This window comes from Chiloscyllium plagiosum, chromosome 29 (assembly GCF_004010195.1).
Source record: "Chiloscyllium plagiosum isolate BGI_BamShark_2017 chromosome 29, ASM401019v2, whole genome shotgun sequence".
Taxonomy (NCBI): domain Eukaryota; kingdom Metazoa; phylum Chordata; class Chondrichthyes; order Orectolobiformes; family Hemiscylliidae; genus Chiloscyllium; species Chiloscyllium plagiosum.
The window spans coordinates 44,308,596-44,331,774 of record NC_057738.1 but is presented as its reverse complement, the minus strand read 5'-3'; the positions used below and the strand labels follow the sequence as shown (position 1 = coordinate 44,331,774).

The 23,179-nt window shown below is 41.1% G+C and overlaps 1 protein-coding gene across 10 annotated transcripts in view; it reads right to left on the bottom strand.

The window, feature by feature from the left end:
- Positions 1-265: 265 nt before the first annotated feature.
- LOC122564562 (cadherin-12-like) overlaps positions 266-23,179 on the bottom strand; it is a 584,392-nt gene continuing 561,478 nt past the window's right edge. For 9 of the 10 annotated variants that reach the window (XM_043719639.1, XM_043719638.1, XM_043719640.1 and 6 more), the window contains 2 exons: positions 11,638-11,889; positions 266-2,661 (listed from right to left, as the gene is read on the bottom strand). In XM_043719639.1, coding sequence (XP_043575574.1) covers positions 2,153-2,661; positions 11,638-11,889 — 761 coding nt within the window. In that variant the 3' untranslated portion in view covers positions 266-2,152. The remainder of the gene's footprint in view (positions 2,662-11,637; positions 11,890-23,179) is intronic. The other variant, XM_043719642.1, reaches the window with a different exon arrangement.

Here is a 23,179-nt window from a genome sequence, read left to right as displayed (position 1 = left end):
GTTCTCCCCGTGTCTGCGTGGGTTTCCTCCGGGTGCTCCGGTTTCCTCCCACAGTCCAAAGATGTGCAGGTCAGGTGAATTGGCTATGCTAAATTGCCTGTAGTATTAGGTAAGGGGTAAATGTAGGGGCATGGGTGGGTTGCGCTTCGGCGGGTCGGTGTGGATTTGTTGGGCTGAAGGGCTTGTTTCCACACTGTAATGTAATCTAATCTAAAAAAATCCTTCCAAGCATTAGCTGAATGTTTATTGAGAAACAATGTGCAGGGTTACAAGAGGATGGCACTCAGTGAAGATGCTCATACAAAGAGACATACAGAGACAATAGGTTGACTGGCCTTCTTCGGCACTTAAACAATTGTGTGATTCTGTGGTTGATTCTTCCTTTTTGAAATTTGCAGCAAGCACCTGAGGTATTATATTCACAGCAAGTTCCGATCTGGTAACCTGTTGGCCATGACCTTCATGTGAATCTCATGAATTCAGAGCGTTCTCACTCATCTCCAGTCAGATGGCAGTGGGAGCACTCCGCTGACCAAGGTGCTGATATCTGAATGAGATGTTAAACCAAGGTTATACCAATACTTTTGGGTCCAACTGTACTGTCAGAGGAAAAGCAGGAGAGTTCCCTACATTGTGGTCTGTGGTCAATATTCATCATGAACATCATTATATCAGATTATCTTCAAACGGTTTCATTGCTCAGTTGTGGGTTAAGTTCACAGACACCTGTCAGGACCTGACTGACTACATCATTGATATTCTTTATCTGTATTGTTCATCACAGAACTTGGATAAGCATTTGCAATGTCACAATATTCAATGCTGTGTACCAAGTGCTGGAAAGTGAGTCTAGTGTAAATCTGGATTAGTTATTTTGTCAGTGCAAAATTGAATGCTGGAGGGCCTCTTTCATAAATTCTATGAAACTATTATTCTCCCTGGCTACAGGCTACATACAGCTTACATTTGTCTTTCAGGGGCCCCATCTATCAGTATCCTGTCCTGTATTTTATACTTTAGTGTAATGAACTGACCCTCTAGGTCAGAAGTTCAAATTATGGATCATGACATGACAAGTAGTTGGGAATTGAATTCCTCATCCTTCGAGGCAGTTGTGTTGTTTGGAGACTTCAGTGGGACAGCCCGAGGATTGGCTCCAAGACCCCAAGTGTAAATGTGTAAATTCTTTTTTGTTTTCTCACAGTTCAGAGAATCTGGCTGCAGGAATGAGCTCCATGCTCTGAGCTCTGAGCCCCTGGCATTACTTCCATCTGTATCTCTGCAGGAGGTAAAAAAAAGTCTTTTACAAAGATACAAAATAATTCAGGATTAATACACAATGCTTTAATTTTTTACTGGCTGCAAAGTAATTTTAGCAATAGCATTTTGGGCTATACATCAAAGGGTTTTGAGATCTTTCATAATGTTGTGACTGACATTACTTTCAATTGTAACGTTAGTTCACTCTCAGATATAAAACTTGACAGGGGAAAAAACTGTCAGATCCAATTCCATTCCTTTATAATAAATTTCTTGTCAGTTCATCACATAGCAGATTGACAGGACTCATGGTGAAATCCGTTATGGTACCTGTCATGGATTTCCAACAGCATGAATGTGTTTGACAGGAAGAGATACACAGAGGCCCCAGAGAGGAAAATGTTGAGGAGGATAACATGTGCTCATTAGGCATCAATGTTTTTCTTAGTTGTAGAGGTCATGTCCAAAACAAAAATCAATATTATTAACACAAACACCTAAATCTACTCCATTGCTTCTTTTATTGAAGTAAATGTGATTTAATTCAAGTTAAGAACACCTTTTAGTTGTATAATAAAAACTGACACTCTTACTGGAGAGCATAAACATCTGCAGTGTTTAGAGTTCTTTGAGGCACTTCAGTTAAGGTTACAGAAAAACCTGCAGCTTTTTTGTTTTCCTTTTCACTTACAATTGCATGGCCAAAACATTTCAAAGACACTGCACCAGCCAGCCTCTCTCCAATTTCACAATGATCCAATCTTTGTGGTACCTAATAAAACTATCTCACAGTAAAACAATAAGTTGACAGAGCGGGTAACAATGGCAGCCATTCTTTCTTTTAAAAAAAAGACAAAAGTCAACTTGTCCTTAAATTTGCCAAACTTCAAATTTACTGTCGTTCGGTATTACTTTGTTGGCTGTTAGTTTTCTCTGGAGAATAAAGATCTGCAAGTTTTTTAAAGCGAGGCCCCCAGTTAGTGAGGTAATCGTAATCCTGATCTGTGTCTGTGGGAACTGAATCCAAGGAGCTGAGTGATTCAGCTATCGAGCAGTTTCCTTCATAAGCGTATGTCACCAGGGAATCATAAGGAGGTGCACTGGGATCTGCATCATTCTCCTGCACTCTCTGATCGATGAAGTCTCTAATGTCCGTGTGGTTTTGTATTATGATGGTCTGCCGCTGCGGATGGTGGCTTTCTGGCTTGACGTCTCTGCGCAACTGCACATCCTCTATCAAGTCAGGTTTCCTCAGGGTGCTGATGTCAAAAGCCTGGGTGTCCTCCTCACCACCTCCTTCATCATCATAACTGATTACATTGTCTCTGATATCTTCTTTCGATGTCATACAGATCTCCTTTTTCCTTTGCCTTCTCAATGCCACAAACAGCACCACAATCACTGTGAAAATTGGAGCAAATTTAAAAATTCATTTTAGCTTTGTTTTAAACATCAAATATTCTAATCAGAAAAGCTAAATTTTGTTACTGATTTTAAATTTTAAATCTGAGATCAATAAATTTCTTGTTAAGCAAAGGTATTAAGGGATATGGGCCAAAAACAGATATATGGAGTTAGACAAACAGGAGGCTGGAAGAACACAATAAGCCAGGCAGCATCAGAATGTGGAGAAGTCAACATTTTGGGTATAAGACCAGTGTTGAAGAAGGATTATACCCAAAATGTTGACTTCTCTACCTCCTGATGCTGCCTGGCTTGCTGCGTTCTTCCAGCGTCCTGCTTGTCTACTTTGGATTCCAGCATTCTGCCATTTTGTTTGTCTCTAACTAGGTTTTTGGTGTTAGGCCACAGATCACCCATGATGTCATTGAATGGCAGAACAGGTTTGAGGTGCTGAATAGCCTACTCTTGCTTCCAAGTTCCCATCAACTGGATGCAAATACAATCCAGAAGTTGTTAGCATTTTATAGGATACAATTTCAATTGCTTCATGTGGTTTTCAAATGTAAGAGCTGGGGTTAAAATTAAATGGGATTTCATCAGGATTGAAACACATAGAAACATTGAAGTGATTAAATTGTGTCTGAATGCTTAAGTACTTGGCAGACATTCATTAGTCATATTATATCACCAGTCCAGGGAGAAAGTGAGGGCTAAAGATGCAGGAGATCAGATTCAAAAAGGGTGGTGCTGGAAAAGCACAGTAGGTCAGGCAGCATTTGAGGAACAGGAGAGCCGACATTTCAGGCATAAACCCTTCATCGGGAATAATTCCTGACAAAGAGCTTATGCCCGAAATGTCGACGCTCCTGCATCTTGGATGCTGCTTAACCTGCTGTGCTTTTCCATCGCCACCCTTTTCAACTATCACCAGTACACACGGAGATTCTGTGTGCGAATGTAGAACCATCACTGAGATTGAACAACCTCCTGTCCTTCATTGAATTGGACAGAAAATTGGTCACTCTCTAATCATTCTGAACCAATGCTCTGTGCTGTCCCAAGTTAACCCAATATTTCTGACTACACTCCTAGGAATATTTTCCATGTAAGTCTCAGCTGACCTGCTGCAGAGGGGATTTCTGTTTTCTTTGTCAGAAATGTCAGCCCTCATAATTCATCAATTAACCTTGGCCATTTGCTTGTGATGATCTCTCTGGTTGAATCACACTATTGTTCTCATTTTTCTCATTGCTTATCACCAATGTCTGATATTCCCATTGTGGCTGAGTAAAGAACATTTCAATACAGTGCAAGTTTACTCGACAAGTTGATGCTCTGAGACCTTTAGCTACAGTTTATGTTCTTAATAACATTTGAGTGTAACTTCAAAGCATGTCCCATTCCGACACCACATGTTCATCAGAAGACCTGGGCATAACTGAAATTTGCCAGGAACAGAGAACAGATGGTAAGACATCAGTCATTTCTGTATTCTGTTTCTTCCGCCCACTGAACTTGTGGAGACAGAGTGGCAGAAGTTTTAAATTCTCATGACAATCATCTCTCTTAAAAAGCAGTTTACTGAATACAAACATATATTTTTATATGTATATATATATATTATATATAAATATTTTAAATATAAATTCATTTCAGAGTATCAAAAGATGTGGCAAATTTCCCTGTTGTTGTTTTAATAATAGAAATATTAATTGTTAATTTGAATTTCCACAAAAGTCATTACTAAAAATTGACAGCTTTGCATCAATCTGAAAGGTTTGTATGATAAAAGTTGGAGCAATGTTCTATTGGTAAATTCCCTGAAATGGTCAATATTTTAGCATACGTGTTTGAGTATTTATTTCTAAGGAACCACTTTTCAGGAGTAACAGTGAGGAAACAAAGGTTGTAAAGGTCTCCATGGTGAGCACTCATGCTGTTCCTCAGCAAAGTTCAGAAGGTTCCTGTAAGAGAATGTGTTGGCATTCCGATTTCTTATCTTAGTTAGGATACATAGAGTCATAGAGATGTACAGTACAAAAACAGACCCTTCAGTCCAACTCGTCCATGCCGACCAGATACCTCAAACTGATCTCGTCCCATTTGCCAGCACTTGGCCCATATCCCTTTAATCCCTTCCTATTCATGTACCAGTTGCCTTTCAAATGTTGTAATTGTACCAGCCTCCACCAATTCCTCTGGTGGCTTATTCCATACACCCACCACCCTCTGTGTGAAAAAATTGTCCCTTTGGTCCCTTTTAAGTCTTTCCCCCCCTCACCTTAAACTCATGACCTCTAGTTTTGGACTCCATACCCTGGGAATAGACTTTGTCTGTTTATCCTATCCATGCCCCTCATGATTTCATAAACCTCTATAAAGTCATTTCTCAGTCTCCAGCGCTTCAGGGAAAATAGCCCTAGCTTATTCAGCTTCTCCCTGTAGCTCAAATCCTCCAACCCTGGCAACATCCTTGTAAATCTTTTCTGAACCCTTTCAATTTTCACAACATAGGGCAGCATGGTAGTCAGTGGTTAGCACTGCTGTCTCACAGCAGTAGGGTCCCAGGTTCGATTCCAGCCTCGGCTGACTGTCTGTGTGGAGTTTGCACATTCTCCCTGTGTCTGCGTGGTTTCCTCCGGGTGCTCCGGTTTCCTCCCATAGTCGCAAAGATGTGCAGGTCAGGTGAATTGGCCATGCTAAATTGCCCATCGTGTTAGGTGCATTAGTCAGAGGGAAATGGGTCTGGGAGGATTACTCTTCAGAGGGTCGGTGTGGACTGGTTGGGCTGAAGGGCCTGTTTCCACACTGTAGGGAATCTAATCTAATCTTTCCTAAAGCAGAGAGAGCAGAATGGAATGCAATATTCTAAAAATGGCTGAACCAATGTCCTGTACACCTACAACATGACTTCCGAACTCCTATACTCAATCCACTAAACAATAAAGGTAAGCATACCAAATACCTTCTTCACTACCCTGCAACTCCACTTATAAAGATAACACATTGATGCCAGAGCTTGTATCTGTTGTAATTCTAAATTATAAGACGTGCTTGTTGAAATAAAACAAATTTTACTTTTATTTCAGAACAAATTATTCACTAAATAAAAACTGTGAATGCCGCATAGCCTCAAGTCACTTAGTGAATATACAGTCACAGCAGTGCAATGAGTAAAAAACAGGTTTTGAGAGTTTTACTATCTTTCACCCATCTGGTTCACTCATATCCTTTAGGGAAGGAAATGCCATCCTCACTTGGTCTGACCTACGTGTGACTGCAGATCCACAGCAATGTGGTTGAAACTTAACTACCCTCTGGCCAATTAGCGATGGGTAATAACTGCTGGCCTGGCCATTAATGCCCTCATCCCTTGAATGAATTAGAAAAAAAGAATTTTCACTGATGGGTTGGAATTGATATTGAGGTTGGGGCTTTGGTGGGGTAAGTGGTAGATATGATCATGGACTTACAGAAATTCCCTAAAGCTGGCTAATCAAGACTTCTCCAAAAAAAATTAAAAAAAAAACTGCAAGTGTTTGATGCTGTTCTGGGAGACTGCTGAAAGTTATTGAGCTGAGAAGGTGTAGAATTGAAGTAAACAGAGACGGCATAAAACAGGCAGTGGAGATGTCCAGAAACTGTCTAAGAGTTGATTTAGATGGCTGCCAATCAGACACTTAAAGAATCTTTCAGCCTTTTGCTTGGGACACAACTGCTGAACTTAATACATGGACTTTAGCAAGGTCTTTCACAAGATTCTGCATGGTAGACTAATTAGTAAAATTAAGAGTGTGTCGCTCGAAAAGCACAGCAGGTCAGGCAGCATCCAATGAGTAGGAAAATCGACGTTTTGGGCCAGAGACCTTCAGGAACACCCTTTTCCAGCAATACACTCTCAATTCTGATCTCCAGCATCTGTAGACATCACTGTCTCCTAATTAGTAAAGTTAGATCACATTGGATCAAGGGAGACCCAGTCAACTGGATACAAAATTGGTTTGATATAGGAGACAGCGGGTGGTGGTACAGTATTGCTTGTTTGAATTGGGGGCTTGTGACCAATGGTGTTCCATTGGGATCAGTGCTGGGTCAACTGTTGCTTGTCATTTATACAAATGATTTGGATGAGAATAAACAAGCATGGCTCATAAAATGGTAGATGACACCAAAATTGGGGGCATAGTGGACAATGAAGAAGGTAATCCTGGAGTACAATGGGATCTTGATCAGTTGGGCCAGCGGACTGAGGAGTGGCAGGTGGAGTTTAATTTAGATAAACAAGAGGTTTTGCATTTTGATAAAACAAATCCGAGCAGGACTTGCACAGTTAATGGTAGACCCTTGAGAGTGTTGTGAAACAGAGAGACCTCGGGGTTCATACATAGTTCCTTAAAAGTGGCATCACAGGTAGACAGGGCAATGAAGAAAGCATTAGGCATACTTGCCTTCAGAACATTGAGTACTGGAGTTGGGATGTCATCTTGTGGCTGTACAGGACACTGATGGGGTACTTTTGGAGTAGTGAATACAGTTCTGGTTGCTTTTCTATAAGAAGGATATTATTAGGGATGTAGGTTTGCTCACTGAGCTGGAAGGTTTGTTTTCAGATGTTTCATCACCATACTAGGTAACATCATCAATGAGACTCCAGATGAGGCACTGGTGGCATACATATGTAACATACAGATGAGGAAGGACACCACTTCAACTGGGACAGCACATCCATCCTAGGATAAGCCAAACAGAGACATGCACGAGAGTTGCTAGAAGCATGGCATTCCAACCAAAACTCTATCAACAAATACATTGACTTGGATGTCATTTACCATCCCCATGAAAAATAACAGGAAATGACATCACCAACCCAAGGAAATCTAAAAATATAAGTAGAAAGTGGGCCATGCTGCCAGTGCTTCATCCGGAGGCTCACTGATGATGTTACCTAGCGTGGTGACGAAACATCTGAAAATGAACCTTCCAGCTCAACGAGTGAACCTACATACAGAACCTCAACCTGAGCTACAAATCTTCTCAAAATTCGTTAGGATGATATTAAGTTGGTGCAGAAAAGATTTATAAGGATGTTACTGGGACAAGAGAGTTTGAGTTATAAGGAGAGGCTGGATAGGTTAGGACATTTTTTCCCTGAAGCATAGGAAGCTGAGGGGTGACCTTATAGAGGTTTATAAAATCATGAGGAACATAGTTAGGGTGAACAACAAAGGTCTTCTTCTTCGGGGTATGGGATTTCAAAACTAGAGGGTTTAAGGGCCTGACTGGCAACTTTTTCATATGTGGAATGAATTGCTAGAAGAAGTGGTAGAGGGAGGTACAGTTACAACGTTTAAAAGATATTTGGACAGGTACATATATAAGAAAGGTTTAGAGGGATATAGGCCAAACTCAGGCAAATAAGATTAGCTTCATTTGGGAAACCTGGTTGGCAGGGAGAAGTTGGACCGAAGAGTCTGTTGCTATGCTGCGTCACCCTATAACAGCCATCAATTTCTAGCTGATATCTTTCCATTTTTCTAGTACTTTAACTGGCATTCTACCCAAAAAGCTTTCACTGGGTGTTTAAATGGAATTAAAATCATGATCTGTTTCCTGATACTCATATCATATTAATGAGACAGCAGCAATAACTTCTGTTTATACGACTCCATTAACGTAACACTCCAGGAGTTATAACTGGTATTTTAGGAGGTGGTTGTGATTTTTTGGAGGTTGGTCAGCTCAGCTCCAGGATATCTCTACAAGAGTTCCTCAGGGTCATGTCCTAGGCCCAATCATCTTCAGCTACTTCATTAAGGTCAGAAGTGGGGATGTTCAGCGATGATTACACAATGTTCAGCACCACTTGCAACTCCTCAGACACTGATACAGTCAATGTTCAAATGCAACAAGGTCTGGACAATATCCAGGCTTGGGCTGAGAATCAGTGAATAACATTCACACCACATAAATGCCAAGCTCCGATCAGCTCTAATAAGAAACAGTCTAATCACCACCCCTTGGTATCAAATGGTGCTACCATTGCTGAAACCCCAACAATCAACATCCTCAGGATGTCCATTGTCCATAAACTCAAATGTACTCACCACATAAACACATTGATTGCAAGAATAGGTTAGAGGCCAGGAACACTGCGGTGAGTAAATCATATCCTGAATCCCCAAAGCCAGTCTTACATATACAGAGCATGAGGATAGAGTGCGATTGAGTATTCCCCACTTGCCTGGATGAGTGCAGCTCCAACAACACTCTAGCTTGACACCACCCAGGACAAAGCAGCCTGCTTGACAGACACTGCATCCACAGGCATCCACTCCCTTCACCACCGATGCTCAGTAGCAGCAGTGTGTACTATCTACAAGATGCACTGCAGAATTCACCAGCAATCCTTAGGCAGCAAGTTCCAAACCACAACCACTTCCATCGAGAAGGCCAAAGGCAGCACATACATGGGAAAACCACCACCTGCAAGTTAACCTCCAAACCATTCATCATCCTGACTTGGAAATATACTACTATGCCTTCACTGTAGCTGGTTTAAAGTCCTAGAATTCCCTCCCTAAGGACATTGTGAGTCTATCTAAAGAGTGTGGACTGCAGTGGTTCAAGAAGAAGCTTACCACCCTTTCTTAAGGGCCAACTAGCAATAGGCACTTAAAAAAGATGCTGGCCAGCTAATGATATCCATGCCCCATGAGTGAATAAAGAGAAATATTCCAAGATGCTTCGATGAAGGGTTAGAAAATAAAATCCGACAGGAAACAACTGATACAAGCACAGAAAAATCTGATCAAAGAGATACATTTTAAGAAGTGCCTGAAATGGGGAAAAAGGATTAAGGGAGGTAAAGGGAGGGAATTCAAGGCAACTAAATGTACGATATTAGTGCAGTGATTAAAATCGAGGATGCTGAAGATGCTAAACTGAGAAGAAGAATGCAAAAATCTTGGAAGATTAGAGACTTGAGGAAATTGCAGAGACTGAGAGGATTGTTATGGTGTAAATGGGCTCACCTTAAGTTTCAGATGGCAAGGCTTCTTTAACATTCTTTAACGGGATGAGGGTGTCACTGACTAAGCTCACATTTATTGCCCATTTCTAATTTCCCAGAAGGCAGATATTAAGATCTCAGATTGTTGAGGCCCTATCTTGAGTTATTATGTATCTCTGTCAACTGTACAATTTGTTCCCATTCATAGAAACATTGAAAATAGAAATGTGACTCGGCCATTTGGCCCTTTAAGCCTGCTGCACCATTCAATATGATCATGGATGATCACTCAACTCAGTTCCCTGTTCTCATTTTCTACCCAGACTTTTGATCCCTTTAGCCCTAAAAACTATATTTAATTCCATCTTGGAAACACATAATGTTTTGGCCTGTTTTGGCAGACAATTCCTCATTCCACCTTTAGTTTCCATGGCAACTCTGAACTTTAGATAGGATCCGTATCAAAATACAATTGACTAACCTAAGAATCCTAATGTCCAATGGTATTTTAATTGTAACTTACTGAATGTTACAGGTAATGGAGAATCCCTTTCAAATTTTGACAAAATATAATAGTAAATAATTATCAATTAACACCAAGTTATAGGTTTATAGGTTTATTTGGAAGCACTAGCTTCCGAGCACTGCTTCTTCATCAGGTAGCTGTGGAGCAGGATCATAAGACACAGAATTTGTAGGAAAAGATTATAGTATCATGCAACTGAAATGATATCGTCAGCAAATCTAGATTGCTGCTAAGTCTTTCATCTTTGAGAATGGGTTACAGGTTTTGGTTCATTAATATGAAAATCCCAGAACTTCTTTTAAGTCACCTTCTCGAGATAACTTAATGTTTTATAACAAAAGGTGACATCACAGCTCAGACAATTCATTTAAGGTATGAGGATTGAGTCTGTCTGTATCCCAATCTTGAGTCAGACTGGTTCTATTTTTAAAATATTACATGGAAGACTACCTGCAGATTGGGCGCTTTTTGAGTAAAATAGAATGTATCTGCAAGTTTTAATTCTGCAAATGCAAATTCACCTTAGACTTCTATGTGTGTGTGCGCACATGAGAGAATGAGAGAGAATGAGTGTGAGCATATGAGTATGTCTGTGCAAGTGTGAGTTTGCGTGAGAGAGTGTGTGTTTGAGTGTGTGCATGCTTGGTAAAGTGTGTGTGTGTGAGAGGGTGTGTGTGTACGTGAGAGTGTGGGGAGTGTATGTGTGTGTATGAAAGAGAGCATGTGTATTAGGGAGGGTCTGCATGAGTGTGTGTGTATGTAAGAGTGTGTGTGTGGGAAAGTGTATTGTGCAGTGGGGTCACCTGTAGTGTGACATGAACCCAAGGTCCCGGTTGAGGCCATCCTCATGGGTTCCAAACTTGGCTATCAGCCTCTGCTTGGCCACTCTATGTTGTTGTGTCTCCCAAAGTCCGCCTTGGAGGATGGTCACCCAAAGATCTGAGGCTGAAAGCTCCTGACTGTGAAATAGCCAAGTTCAGAACTCATGAAGGGAGCTATGCAACAACGCAGACAAACTCTCACCTCAGATGTTTAATGCATTGTCTGAACTGAGATGCCACCTTTTTTCATAAAACTGTAAGTTATCTTGAGAATATGACTTAAGAGAAGTTCTGGGAGTTACACATTAATGAACTGAAGCCTGCAACCCATTTAAAAAGATGAAAGACTTAACAACAATCTAAGTTTGTTAAATACATTGTTTTAGTTGCATGGCACTGTCATGTTTTGCTATAAATTCTGAGTTTTATGATCCTGTTCCAGAGCTACCTGATGAAGGAGCAGTGGTCTGAAAGCTAGTGCTTCCAAATAAATGTGTTGGACTATAATCTGGTGGTGTGTGATTTTTAACTTTGTCCACGCCAGTCCAACATCGGCACATCCACATAATAAAAAATTAAGCGTTCAATATAATAGCATGATACAGAGGTTGACTCACCAAGGAGTATAATGATGCAGAGCAAGATTGCTATCAGTGCTTCTGTGCTCAAGCCCACTGGGAGGAAGATAGCTTCTACATTGCAGGATAAGATAGTACCATCCACATCACATCCGCAGACTCGAATAGTCAGTGTGTTTGTGCTGCTTTGTACAGGGTAACCACTGTCTGAGACCACCACTGGAAGGAAATAGAGCTCTAGCTGCCTGCGACTGTAACTATTTCTCTTGGGTAAGATTCCAGCTGTGTTGTCTGTAATGTTACAAACAGGAAACAAATGAAAAATAAAGTGTACATATTGAAATGTTATGACAAGACCCTTACTGCTTTGTAACATGGTTTTTCTTTCAAGAGTCAATCACGGAACATTGGCGTCAATGACAAAGCCAACATTTAATGCTTGCTCTTTGTTGTTCCTGAGCACATGGTGGTGAGATGCTCCCCTGAACCATTTAAGTTACCACAATAATGCAACGTTTTTATGCTTCCTCAGATGATGGAAGGCAGGTCTATTGTACTATTGTGTACTTCTAGTAATCGCTGAGTATTAGGAGTCTGCAATAAGTCTGAGCAAGGTATTTTTATACAAGCTCAAGATAACTGCTGAGCAGTGAAATGACAAATGGTGTGAAGACACAGATAAGGCATTACAAGGTTTTTAAGTCCACTATTACATTCCAGTCCTTCACAAGGAATCTTCTTTTATTATCTATCACTCAGTGCTTTAAAAGTAATGGTTTCAAACATTCATTCATAAAGCAGCAAAAGATTAGCAAAGCCTGAATGCAGTTAAATGTGACTGCGTATTTCTGATGATTACTGTAAGACAACGATAGTAAAGGATTCTTTTAATACATTAATCCTTTCATGAGTGCAAACCAGTTCTGGGAGAAGCAGGGTAGCATTTACATTTATCACAGTACATTTTTACTCCAGTGAAGTTTTTGCCTGCAACAACTTATGTCATTTATTTTCATGAGAAAAAAAGTATTAATTCGCATTGTTCAATAAATTTTAATGCTTAGTTTGATTTCCAAATTTTACAGGAAGGATTGAGAAAAATCTTATAAAATATGCCATAAAAGGATACCATTTCTTTCCAGGTTAAAATAAATGTTTTAATCTTATCTGTGTGGCAAATAAGTAATGAGTAACATGGCGACTCGAGGAGCTGTAAAAGTTAAAAAGGTGTATCATAAAATTATTGGTCATGGCTCATATGCAGGCACTGCACAGGCAACATTTGCCCTTTCCCCCTTGAGAATACATTGCAAGAGAAAAGAGAAAACTGCCAGAACAAATTGATCCAGAATACAATATTATTTCAATTGTAGATATGTGTATTTGCATAACAATTGTAAAAGAGATACTTTTGCAGTGCTGAATATATTTTCTGATGTGATTTTTACTTTGAATACATTTACTGTCACACATTTCTTTCATAAGTTTATTTGAGTGATGAGATTCTGCAGTGAAAACATCAGGCAACATAGAAGTAATTACTTATTCCACCTTGATTAGTTTTTGGTGAGAAATTCGCCTGATTTGCAGCTACATTATACATATTATGTATCCCTTCATACTTCTTATCTTGCTCCAAGAAGAAAGAACATTACAGCGCAGTACAGGTCCTTCAGCCCTTGATGTTACACTGACCTGTGAAACCAATCTGAAGCCCATCTAACCTACGCTATTCCATTTTCGTCCATATGACTATCCAATGACCATTTAAATGCCTTAAAGTTGGCGCTTCTACTACTGTTGAAGTCAGTGCATTCCATGCCCCTACTACTCTGAGTAAAGAAACTACCTCTGACATGTCCTATATCTATCACCCCTCAATTTAAAGCTATGCCCCTCATGCTAGCCATCACCATTTGATAAAAAAGGCTCTCACTCCTTTCTATCCCGATGATTATCTTACATGTCTCAATTAAGTCACCTCTCAACCTTCTTCTCTCTAACAAAAACAGCATCAAGTCTCTCAGCCTTTCCTTGTAAGACCTTCCCACCAAACAATGCAACATCCTAGTAAATCTCCACTGAAACCTTTCCAAAGCTTCTACCACATTCCAGTAATACGGTGACCAGAACTGCATGCAATACTCTAAGTGTGGCTGCAGCAGAGTTTTGTACAGCTGAAACATGACCTCAATCCCTCTACCAATAAAAGCTAACCAACCGTTTGCTTTCTTAACAACCCTATCAACCTGGGTGGCAACTGTCAAGGATCTACATGGACACCGAGATCTCTTTGTTCACCTATACTACCAAGAATCTTACCATTAGCCCAGTACTCTGCATTCATGTTACTCCTTTCAAAGAGAATCACCTCACACGTTTCTGCATTAAACTGCATTTGCCACCTCTCAGCCCAGCTCTGCAGCTTATTGATATCCCTCTGTAACCTACAAGGTTATCCTTCTACCAACCTTAGTATTATCCACAAATTTATTAACCCATCATTCTATGTTCTCATCCAGGTCACTTATAAAAATGACAAACAGCAGTGGCCCCAAACAGATCCTTGCAGTATACCACTAGTAACTAAACTCGAGGATGACCATTTCTCATCAATCACCACCCTCTGACTTCTTTCAGCTAGCCAATTTCTGATCCAAACCGCTAAATCATTCTCAGTCCTATGCCTCCACATTTTGTGAAATAGCCTACCATGGGGAACCTTATCAAATGCCTTACTTAAATCCATATACACCACATCAACTGCTTTAACCTCATCTACCTGCTTGGTCACCTTCTCAAAAACTCAGTAAGGTTTGTGAGACATGACCTACCCTTCACAAAACTGTGTAGACTGTCACTAATCAACTTATTCCTTTCTAGATGTTTATAAATCCTATCTCTTATAACCTTTTCCAACACTTTATCCACAACCCAAAGTAAGGCTCACAGGCCTACAATTATCAGGGTGTCTTTACTCCCTTTCTTGAACAAAGGGACAATATTTGCTATCATTCAGTCTTCTGGGACTATTCCTGTAGACAATGATGACGTAAAGATCAAATGCAAAGACTCGGCAATCTCCTCCCTGGTTTCCTAGAGAATCCGAGGACAAATCCCATCTGGCACAGGGAACTTATCTCAGTTCCTCTCAAGAATAATAATGTGAATAATAAATATTTGCTGTTGTTGATTTATAAGCTGGAAGTCATTAATGGGAAAGGTTTCACCTTTGCTGTGAATTCAATAAAGTAAATGTGAGAAGGTAAAGGAGTGGTTGAAAGTCAGTCAAAATAAATTCAAGGAAAGTAAAAAATATCATTATGTTACACCTCAAATAGTTGCTTTAATTACAAAATAAAATCCCTAAACCATCTACAAAGCACAAATTATGGTCTGTTTTGAACAGTTCTTAAAGACATGATTTAATAAAGGTGCATCATTTTGTCTTTTGAAGACTATCAGACTTTGTTAATATCTGATCAAGATTCATTACCCTGGGCTACAGAATTGCCTGGGGAGAGGGAGCTTAAAGATTCAAATGAGAAATGATACTAATTGGAAATGAAATGGTTAAATGACAATAAAAAAAATCACCCAAAGATCAACTTAACTAAATAATTGTCTAACTAAATATTTTTTCACTGTGTTTATCAATGTGCAACGTGATTTAGTGGTAGTATTCTCACCTCTGACTCAGGAGGTCTTGTGTATTAAGACTATTTTGCAGCCAGCAAAAGGTGATGGCTTAGGTTCCTGAACCACGTGGGAGTTCTTTAACATCACATGTATAGCTCCCAACCTTTCCAATTGGATCCCCTCAACATGAAAAAGGCTTTTAAAATAAATTCAAGGAAAGTAAAAAATATCATTATGTTACACCTCAAATAGTTGCTTTAATTACAAAATAAAATCCCTAAACCATCTACAAAGCACAAGTTAGGATGTGATGGAATACTCCCCACTTGCCTGGATGGGGTGGTTCCAACAACACTCAAAAATTTGACACCATCCAGGATAAAGCAGCCCACTGGATTTGCATCCTATCCACAATCATGCAATCCCTCCACCACCGACTCTCAGTAGCAGCAGCTGTACTATCTACAAAATGCACTGCAGAAGTTCACCAAAGCTCCTTTTGACAGCACTTTCCAAACACATGACCATCTCCATCTCGAAGAACAAGGGCAGCAAAAAATGGGAACACCCCCACTTTCAAGTTCCTCTCTAAGCCGATCGCCATTTTGATCTGGAAATATATCGCCATTCCTTCACTATTGCTGGGTCAAAATCCTGGAACTCCCTCCCTAATGGCATTACAGGTCAACCTACGGCATAAGTCTAGATTAGAGTGGTGCTGGAAAGGCACAGCAGTTCAGGTGCCTCTGCCTTTACAACCTCTCTTCAAAACAAAAAGATCAAAATAACCTTTTAAAGTCATAACTCTGTCACAACAGAGAAGAAGAGAACTTTTTCTCCCTGAGAGGGTTAGGTCATTAGACTTCTCTTCCTCTCAAAAGGCTGTGGAAACATGATCTTTGAGTAGTTTCTTTGAAGCCAGCTTCAAAGTAACGCCTTGAGTTTTTTTTTTAAAGTTAGAACAATGGAAGCAGCCTGAATGGGTGTGTCCCGCTCTCACTGATCCAGTTTCTGGGTTTGGCTTTTTTGACAGTAACATCGGAAGCTGTTTGGGATCACAAAAGAGTTTTCAGCTTCAGTGAATGTCTCTTGGTTGCTACAGTCACCAAATCTTCTCTGGATGTTTCTTCCTCCTGGACTGGAGAACTGCATGTGAGAATCTGTGTCCGAAATTGCCTTTTTGCCAAGGAGTGTGTTTATGGGATGTTATTATACTGGAATAATTGATACTTTATCTATTATTTGGATAAGTTTTCCAACAAAGATATCCTAATTCCTTTTTCTTTTGTTTGTATTTTAACTATGCGGTTTAAATAAATTGTGTTTTGCTTAACATTGAGTAGTTTGACCAACTACATCACATCTGGAATACACACTTCACATCTGCCTTTAAAATAAGAAAAAGTTAGGGTTGAAAATGGTTCTTGCAATAATTGGAGGGGGTGTCTGGTCTGGTCAATAATACTGTCGCCAATGGCGAGACCCTTTTTAAACAGTGACCTCCACCCCTACCCAGTTCGAGACTAAACAGAGAAAAACAAAGAACTGCAGATGCTGGGAATTGGAAACACAAGCAGAAATTGCTGGAAAACCTCAGGAGGATCCAGAGACCTTTCTTCAGAAAAAGACCCAAAACATTCACTCTGCTTTCTCTCTGCAGCTGCTGCGGGACCTGCTGAGTTTTTCCAGCAATTTCTGTTTCTCTACCCCTACTTCTAGAATATCACATAAAATGAACCAAGCTTTCCATCTCCACTCTGTCAAGACTCAATTGGATCAGTTCTGATGAAGGGTCACCGGACCTGAAACATTAACTCTGATTTCTCTCCATGGATGTTGCCAGACCTGCTAAGCTTTTTCCAGCAACTTTTGCTTTTGTCTCTTCAGGATCTTATGTTTCAATCCTGTCACCTAATCTAAACTGTGGAAGATACAAGTCGAGCTGGGCTAGCCTTTCCTCAGCACAAAACCCACCCATTCCAATTTTAGTTTAGTAAGCTTTCCTTGAACTGATTCCAATATATTTGCATTCTTTATTAAATAATGAGACTAACACTGTGCACAGTACTCCACATATGGTATCATCACGTATTCTTAATCAACATCACTGGGATTATATTCAGAGATATAATGATCACCGTCATTACAGTGTTGGGAATAAAAATTAATTGGATCTGAGCAGCCAACTTCAGAGTACTATCTCTCCAGCTCCATCTGCCCCAGAATGACAACTGCTTTAAATGAGCCTGAGTCCCTTCTGAACATGTTAATTGGTGAACTGAGGGCTGTTTTTGATCCTCTCACCAAATGTGACAGATACATCAGCAATATTTAAAGGGACAGTCATAGACTGAAAATGAAACCAACTATTCATTTTCATTCCATCTGGCAGCAGAGAGTCATAGAAAGCCTTTCAGCACAGAAACAGATCATTCAGTCCAACTAGTCCATGCTGACCCTGTTCCCAAACTAGTTTCACCCGCCTCCATTTCCAACAACATCCTGATTTCTCTCCAACGATGCTGCCATATCTGTTGAGATTTTCCAGCAATTTCTGATTCTGTTGTCCTTTGATGCTGTGGTTTTCCAGCATCCACAGTTTTTCCGGTTCTTCTCCATAACGATGAAGTTACCAACAGTAGGTATGGTCATCCTAGAACTACAACAGCCCTGTGGCAGCTGTTACCAGTCCAGAAGTCCTCTCCTTCACCCAGCTCTGCATCTACAATTTGCATAGCGTCGCCCACCCATCCAGTTCACCTCTCCCCATCCACTCTGAAATAACTCCACAAGGGTCAGTATCCTGTCACCAAGTCCCCCTTCATTTACATATGGAGTATCTTTGACACTGATCTTGCTAACTCAGAGCCAGCTCTCCGAGTGAACAGGATGTCAGGGTAAAAAAAAAAGAAACACCCAAGTGGCCAGTGATAAGCAGTGCCCTTCACATCAAAGGGCAATGCTACATGATCAAACAGTGAAGGAGAGGGCAGGGGTTATATCAAAATAGAGTTGGAGGGTGAAATAATGCACTCCACTTCCTGCGGCGCCCACCTCTCCCTGAACAACTCCAGGGTGTTGGTGGAGACCGCATGCTCCTTCTCCAAGGACACCCGGGCTCTAACGTAACTGCGGAAGAGGGGCAGGTAGTCGGCCCTAACGACACCTTCCACAGACCGCTACCTCGACCTGTTGATGGCCAGTTTGGCCAGGCCCAGGAACAGACCCACGAGGAGGTCTTCAGACCTGCCCTCCCTCCTCCATACTGGGTGCCCAAAGATCAGGAGCATGGGACTGAAGTGCAGCCAAAAGCAGAGGAGAAGGTTTTTGAGAAAATCAAAAAGGGAGTGCAAATGCCCACACCCAATATACACGTGGTCCACGGACTCCCCAGCGCCACAGAACAAGCAGTGGGGCTGGGAGTCCGTGAACCACCGCAATCTGCAATTGCAGGGGACCGCTGCGTGCAGCACCCTCCACCCCAGATCCCCGAGAGAAAGGGGGAGGACTCCCGCGTAGAGAGCCCTCCACTGGGGATCTCCACCGCCAGGTGGCAAACTCTCCTGTTCTTATCTATCAGCCAGGGCTCCCTGATTGGACCAGATTAATAGCCCACCTGATTGACCACGTTACAATCACTAGACACGGTGGCTCAGTGGTTAGTACTGCTACCTCACAATACCAGGGACCTAGGTTCGATTCCAACCTTGGGCGACTGTCTGTGTGGAGTTTGCACACTCTCCCCATGTCTGCATGGGTTTGCTCCGGCTGCTCTGATTTCCTCCCACAGTCCAAAGATGTGCAGGTTAGGTGGATTGGCCATGCTAAGTTACCCATAGTGTTCAGGGATGTGTAGGATAGATGCATTAGTCAGGGGTAAATGTAGAGTAATAAGGTAAGGGAACGGAACTGGATGGGTTACTCTTCGGAGGGTCGGTGTAGACTTGTTGAGCCGAAGGACCTGTTTCCACACTATAGGGATTCTCTATTATCTCCCAATCTATCCTGCAGGTGTTCTCTACCTCAGATCCTATAAGGTAATCAGCTTGGGTGACTGTTTCATATCTGAAATTTAATAGTTTCAGCAAACAAGGCCAATGCTTAAAGCTGGCAGACTAGGCATTAGTTTAACGTCAGAGCTGCAAGGCCTGGGTTAATGTCTTGTGACAGGACACACCTTTTGTACCTGCATCATCTGCCATTCTGATTTCTCAGCCATTATCAGATGCTGCTGTCTGTTGGATCTTGCTGTGCATAATTTGGCTCATGCTTCGTCTACTGTACTGTATGAGGTCATGAAAGGCTCCTTCAGAACTCATGCAGAACTGCAATCCACCCCTCAATGTAAATGTTCTTATCATACTCTTTGATGTAATTCATGTAATTAGTTCTGATACAATTGCAAAAATCTACTCTCAGTTATTTTATGAGGTTAATGGCCCTTCTGAAATCATTAATGTTGCAAAAACAGTTTCAAAGTACAAGCATTTTATCAGACAATTGCTAACTGGAACACTTAGCTAACAATGAAAGAGGAATGATCAATAAATATCATCTGAAATTGACTGAATGGAACAATATCTTTCAACATGTGGCCCATACAAGCAACAACTAATAGAGCAAATATTTAGCAGCTCATAGTCCATGAGCTGTGCCATTCAGGCAATGATTTCCGAAACAGTAAAGATAATGAATGTAAGATCTATTCCACAACCTGAGACTCCCATTCAGGAGCTAAGTGTTGTTAGATTTTTTTTGGAGGAACTTACAGGCTCCTCATAAATAATTGATCATTTTGGATCATCACTGTCCCTTCAAAGAAGCTGAGGAATCTCGAGTCACAAGGTTTGTTACCGTGAGTCTTGTCTATTTGGGACTATTCCATCACAGCTCAGGGTTACCATTGGATAGAAACTAACTGGACTTGCCGTATAAATACTGTAGTTTCAAGAGCAGGTCAGATGCTAAGAATCCTGTGGTCAGTAATTCACCTCCTGACTCCCGAAGCCTGTCCACCATCTACAAGGCACAAGTCAAGAGTGTAATGGTATACTCCCCACTTGCCTGGATGGGTGCAGCTCCAACGACACTTAAGAAGCCTGACACTATCCAGGACAAAACAGCCTGCTTGATTGGCACCACATCTACAGATATTCATTACCTTGACCATTGATTCTCAGTAGCAGTAGTGTGTACCAGCTACAAGATGCACTACAGAAATTCACCAAGGCTCTTACTGCAGCACCATTCATACCCATGAGCTTGCTAATGGGATACAGAAATGGCTTCACAGTAGGAGATAGAGGGTGGTGGTAGAGGGCTGTTTTTCAGGCTGGGCCTTGTATCCAATGGTATTCAGCAGGATTTGGTGGCTGGATCCACTTTTGCTTGTCATTTATATAAACAATTTGGATGAGAATTTAGGAAACATTATTAAGATGTTTACAGATGATGCTGAAATTGGTAGTAGAGTCAACAGTGAAGATGGTCATCTAAGATTACAAAGGGATTTTGATCAATTGGACCAATCAGCTGAGGATAAATTTAGGTGAATGTGAGATATTGTATTTTAGGAAAACGAAGAAGGACGGGACTTCTATGGTTAATGATAGGGTCCAGGGCAGTGTTGTCAAACAGAGAGATCTAGGAGTTCAGATACATAGTTCTTTAAAAGTTGCATCACAGATAGACAGGATGGTTAAGAAGGCACTTAGCACATCTGCCTTTATTGTTCAGACCATTGAATATAGGAGTTAGCACGTCATGTGGAGATTGCAAAAGACATTGGTGAGGCCACATTTGGACTACTGCGTACAGTTCTGGTCATCTTACTATAGGAATGAGGATATTAAATTGGAGAGGATTCAGAAAAGATTTACCAGGATGATGCTGAGACTGGAAGGTTTGAGTTATAGAAGAAGCTGGATAGTCTGGGACTATTTTCACTGAAGTATAGGAGATTGAGGGGTAACATTATAGAGGTTTATAAAATCATGAGGGGCATAGATAGGGTGAAAAGCAAAGGTCTTTTCCCTAGGGTGAGTAAGTTAAAAACTAGGTGAGAGGAAAAAGATTTAAAAGGACCTGAGAGGCAACATTTTCACAGAGAGTGTGATTTGTATGTGGAAGGGTGGGGGCTGATACTATTACAACATTTAAAAGACATTTGGAATGGGACATGAATAGGAAAAGGTTTAGAAGGATATGGACCAAAAGCAGGCAAGTGAAACTAGTTCAGTTTGAGAAACTTGGTCGGCATTGATGAATTGGACCAAAGAGTCTGTTTCCGTGCTGTAAGACCCTATGACTCTGTGGCTCTAGAAGGATAAAGGCAGCAAATACATGGAAACACCACCACCAGCAAGTTTCCCTCCAAGCCACACACGATTCTGACTTGGAAATACATCACTGTTCCTTCAGGGTCGCTGGGTCAAAATCCCAGAATACCCTCCGTAAGGGCATTGTGAGTCAACCCACAGCACATAAACTGCAGTGGTTCAAGAAGGCAGCTCACCACCACCTTCTCAAGGGCAATTAGGAACAAACAATAAATGCTTATCCAGCTAACAACATGTGTGTATTAAAAAAGTGTTCCAGTTCCAAATATCCCATCTTCTACATTTCATAAATTTGCGCTCATCCAAAAATTATTGTAACTCATATCAAGTTCCATTCACTCATCACCAATTGTGCTCATTGGGCTTCATGGGATCTCTTCTGGCTTCTATCAAAGGTACCACCTTGGTTTTCAAATCCCTTTATGGCTTTGCAACTCCCTAGTTCTGTAATCTTCTCCATCACCACAATGCTCTGAGAGCTCTGTGTTCTTTGAGTTATGGCCTCCCAATGGTACCTGCCTCTTCAACTGCTGGACACCTGATTGCCCTCCCGAAATGTCTGCATCCCTCGCCTCTTCTTTACATTGCGATTTCAAATCTCCTTTGCCTCCGCCGAGCTTCTGGTCACTTCTCCCTATCTCATTAAGTGGCCTGGTGTCAAATGTTTCTGGATAATTATTCCTGTAAATGATCTTGGGATATTTTAAACCTGCTATATGAATACAAGATTCTGTTGTTGAGTGAGTACCATACAAGAAAGGTTTCCCATCACCATCCAAAGTGACTGCTCATTGTTAAGTTGTTAATTCCAATGAAAGAAGGTCAATTTTTTGTGAATTATTTTTGTTCACTTTCCACTCCAGAGTGATGTTGGCTCTGATTTGAACTCTGGCTGGAATGAGAAGGTGAGTTGGAAAGTATTTGGAATATGGAAAAAAAAAATGGGTGGCACGGTGCCTCACAGCGCCAGAGACGCGGGTTCAATTCCTGCCTCAGGTGAGTCTCCGTGTGGAGTTTGCACATTCTCCCCGTGTCTGCGTGAGTTTCCTCCGGGTGCTCCGGTTTCCTCCCACAATCCAAAAATGTGCAGGTTAGGTGAATTAGCCATGCTAAATTGCCCGTAGTGTTAGGTGAAGGGCTAATGTAGGGGAATGGGTCTGGGTGGGTTGCGCTTCGGCGGGTCGGTGTGGACTTGTTGGGCCGAAGGGCCTATTTCCACACTGTAATCTAATCTAAAAAAAAGCTGTGGGTTATTTTAATACAATGGCTTTACTAGACTCTCCCTGTTTCACAACCAAGGAAGTAATGTTACTCAATGCTGTCAATGTCAAGACCAGACAACAGGATAACTAATTTACCAATGTTAGGTAAACAAATGGTAATGAGAGGAAAAAAAAAAGAGTAACTAAGTTGTTTTATTCATGATTACTGAAGGATACTTGTTGGCCCAAATACCTTCCTCTTTCACAAAGTGCCGTGCTAGTTTCTGCAAGTCAATTGTGGAGTTGGATGGGGCATCAGTTTAACTTCTCATCCAAAAAAATGGCATTATCAACAGTGCAGCATAACCTCAGTTCTGCCTTACAGTGAGACACAAAGACTAT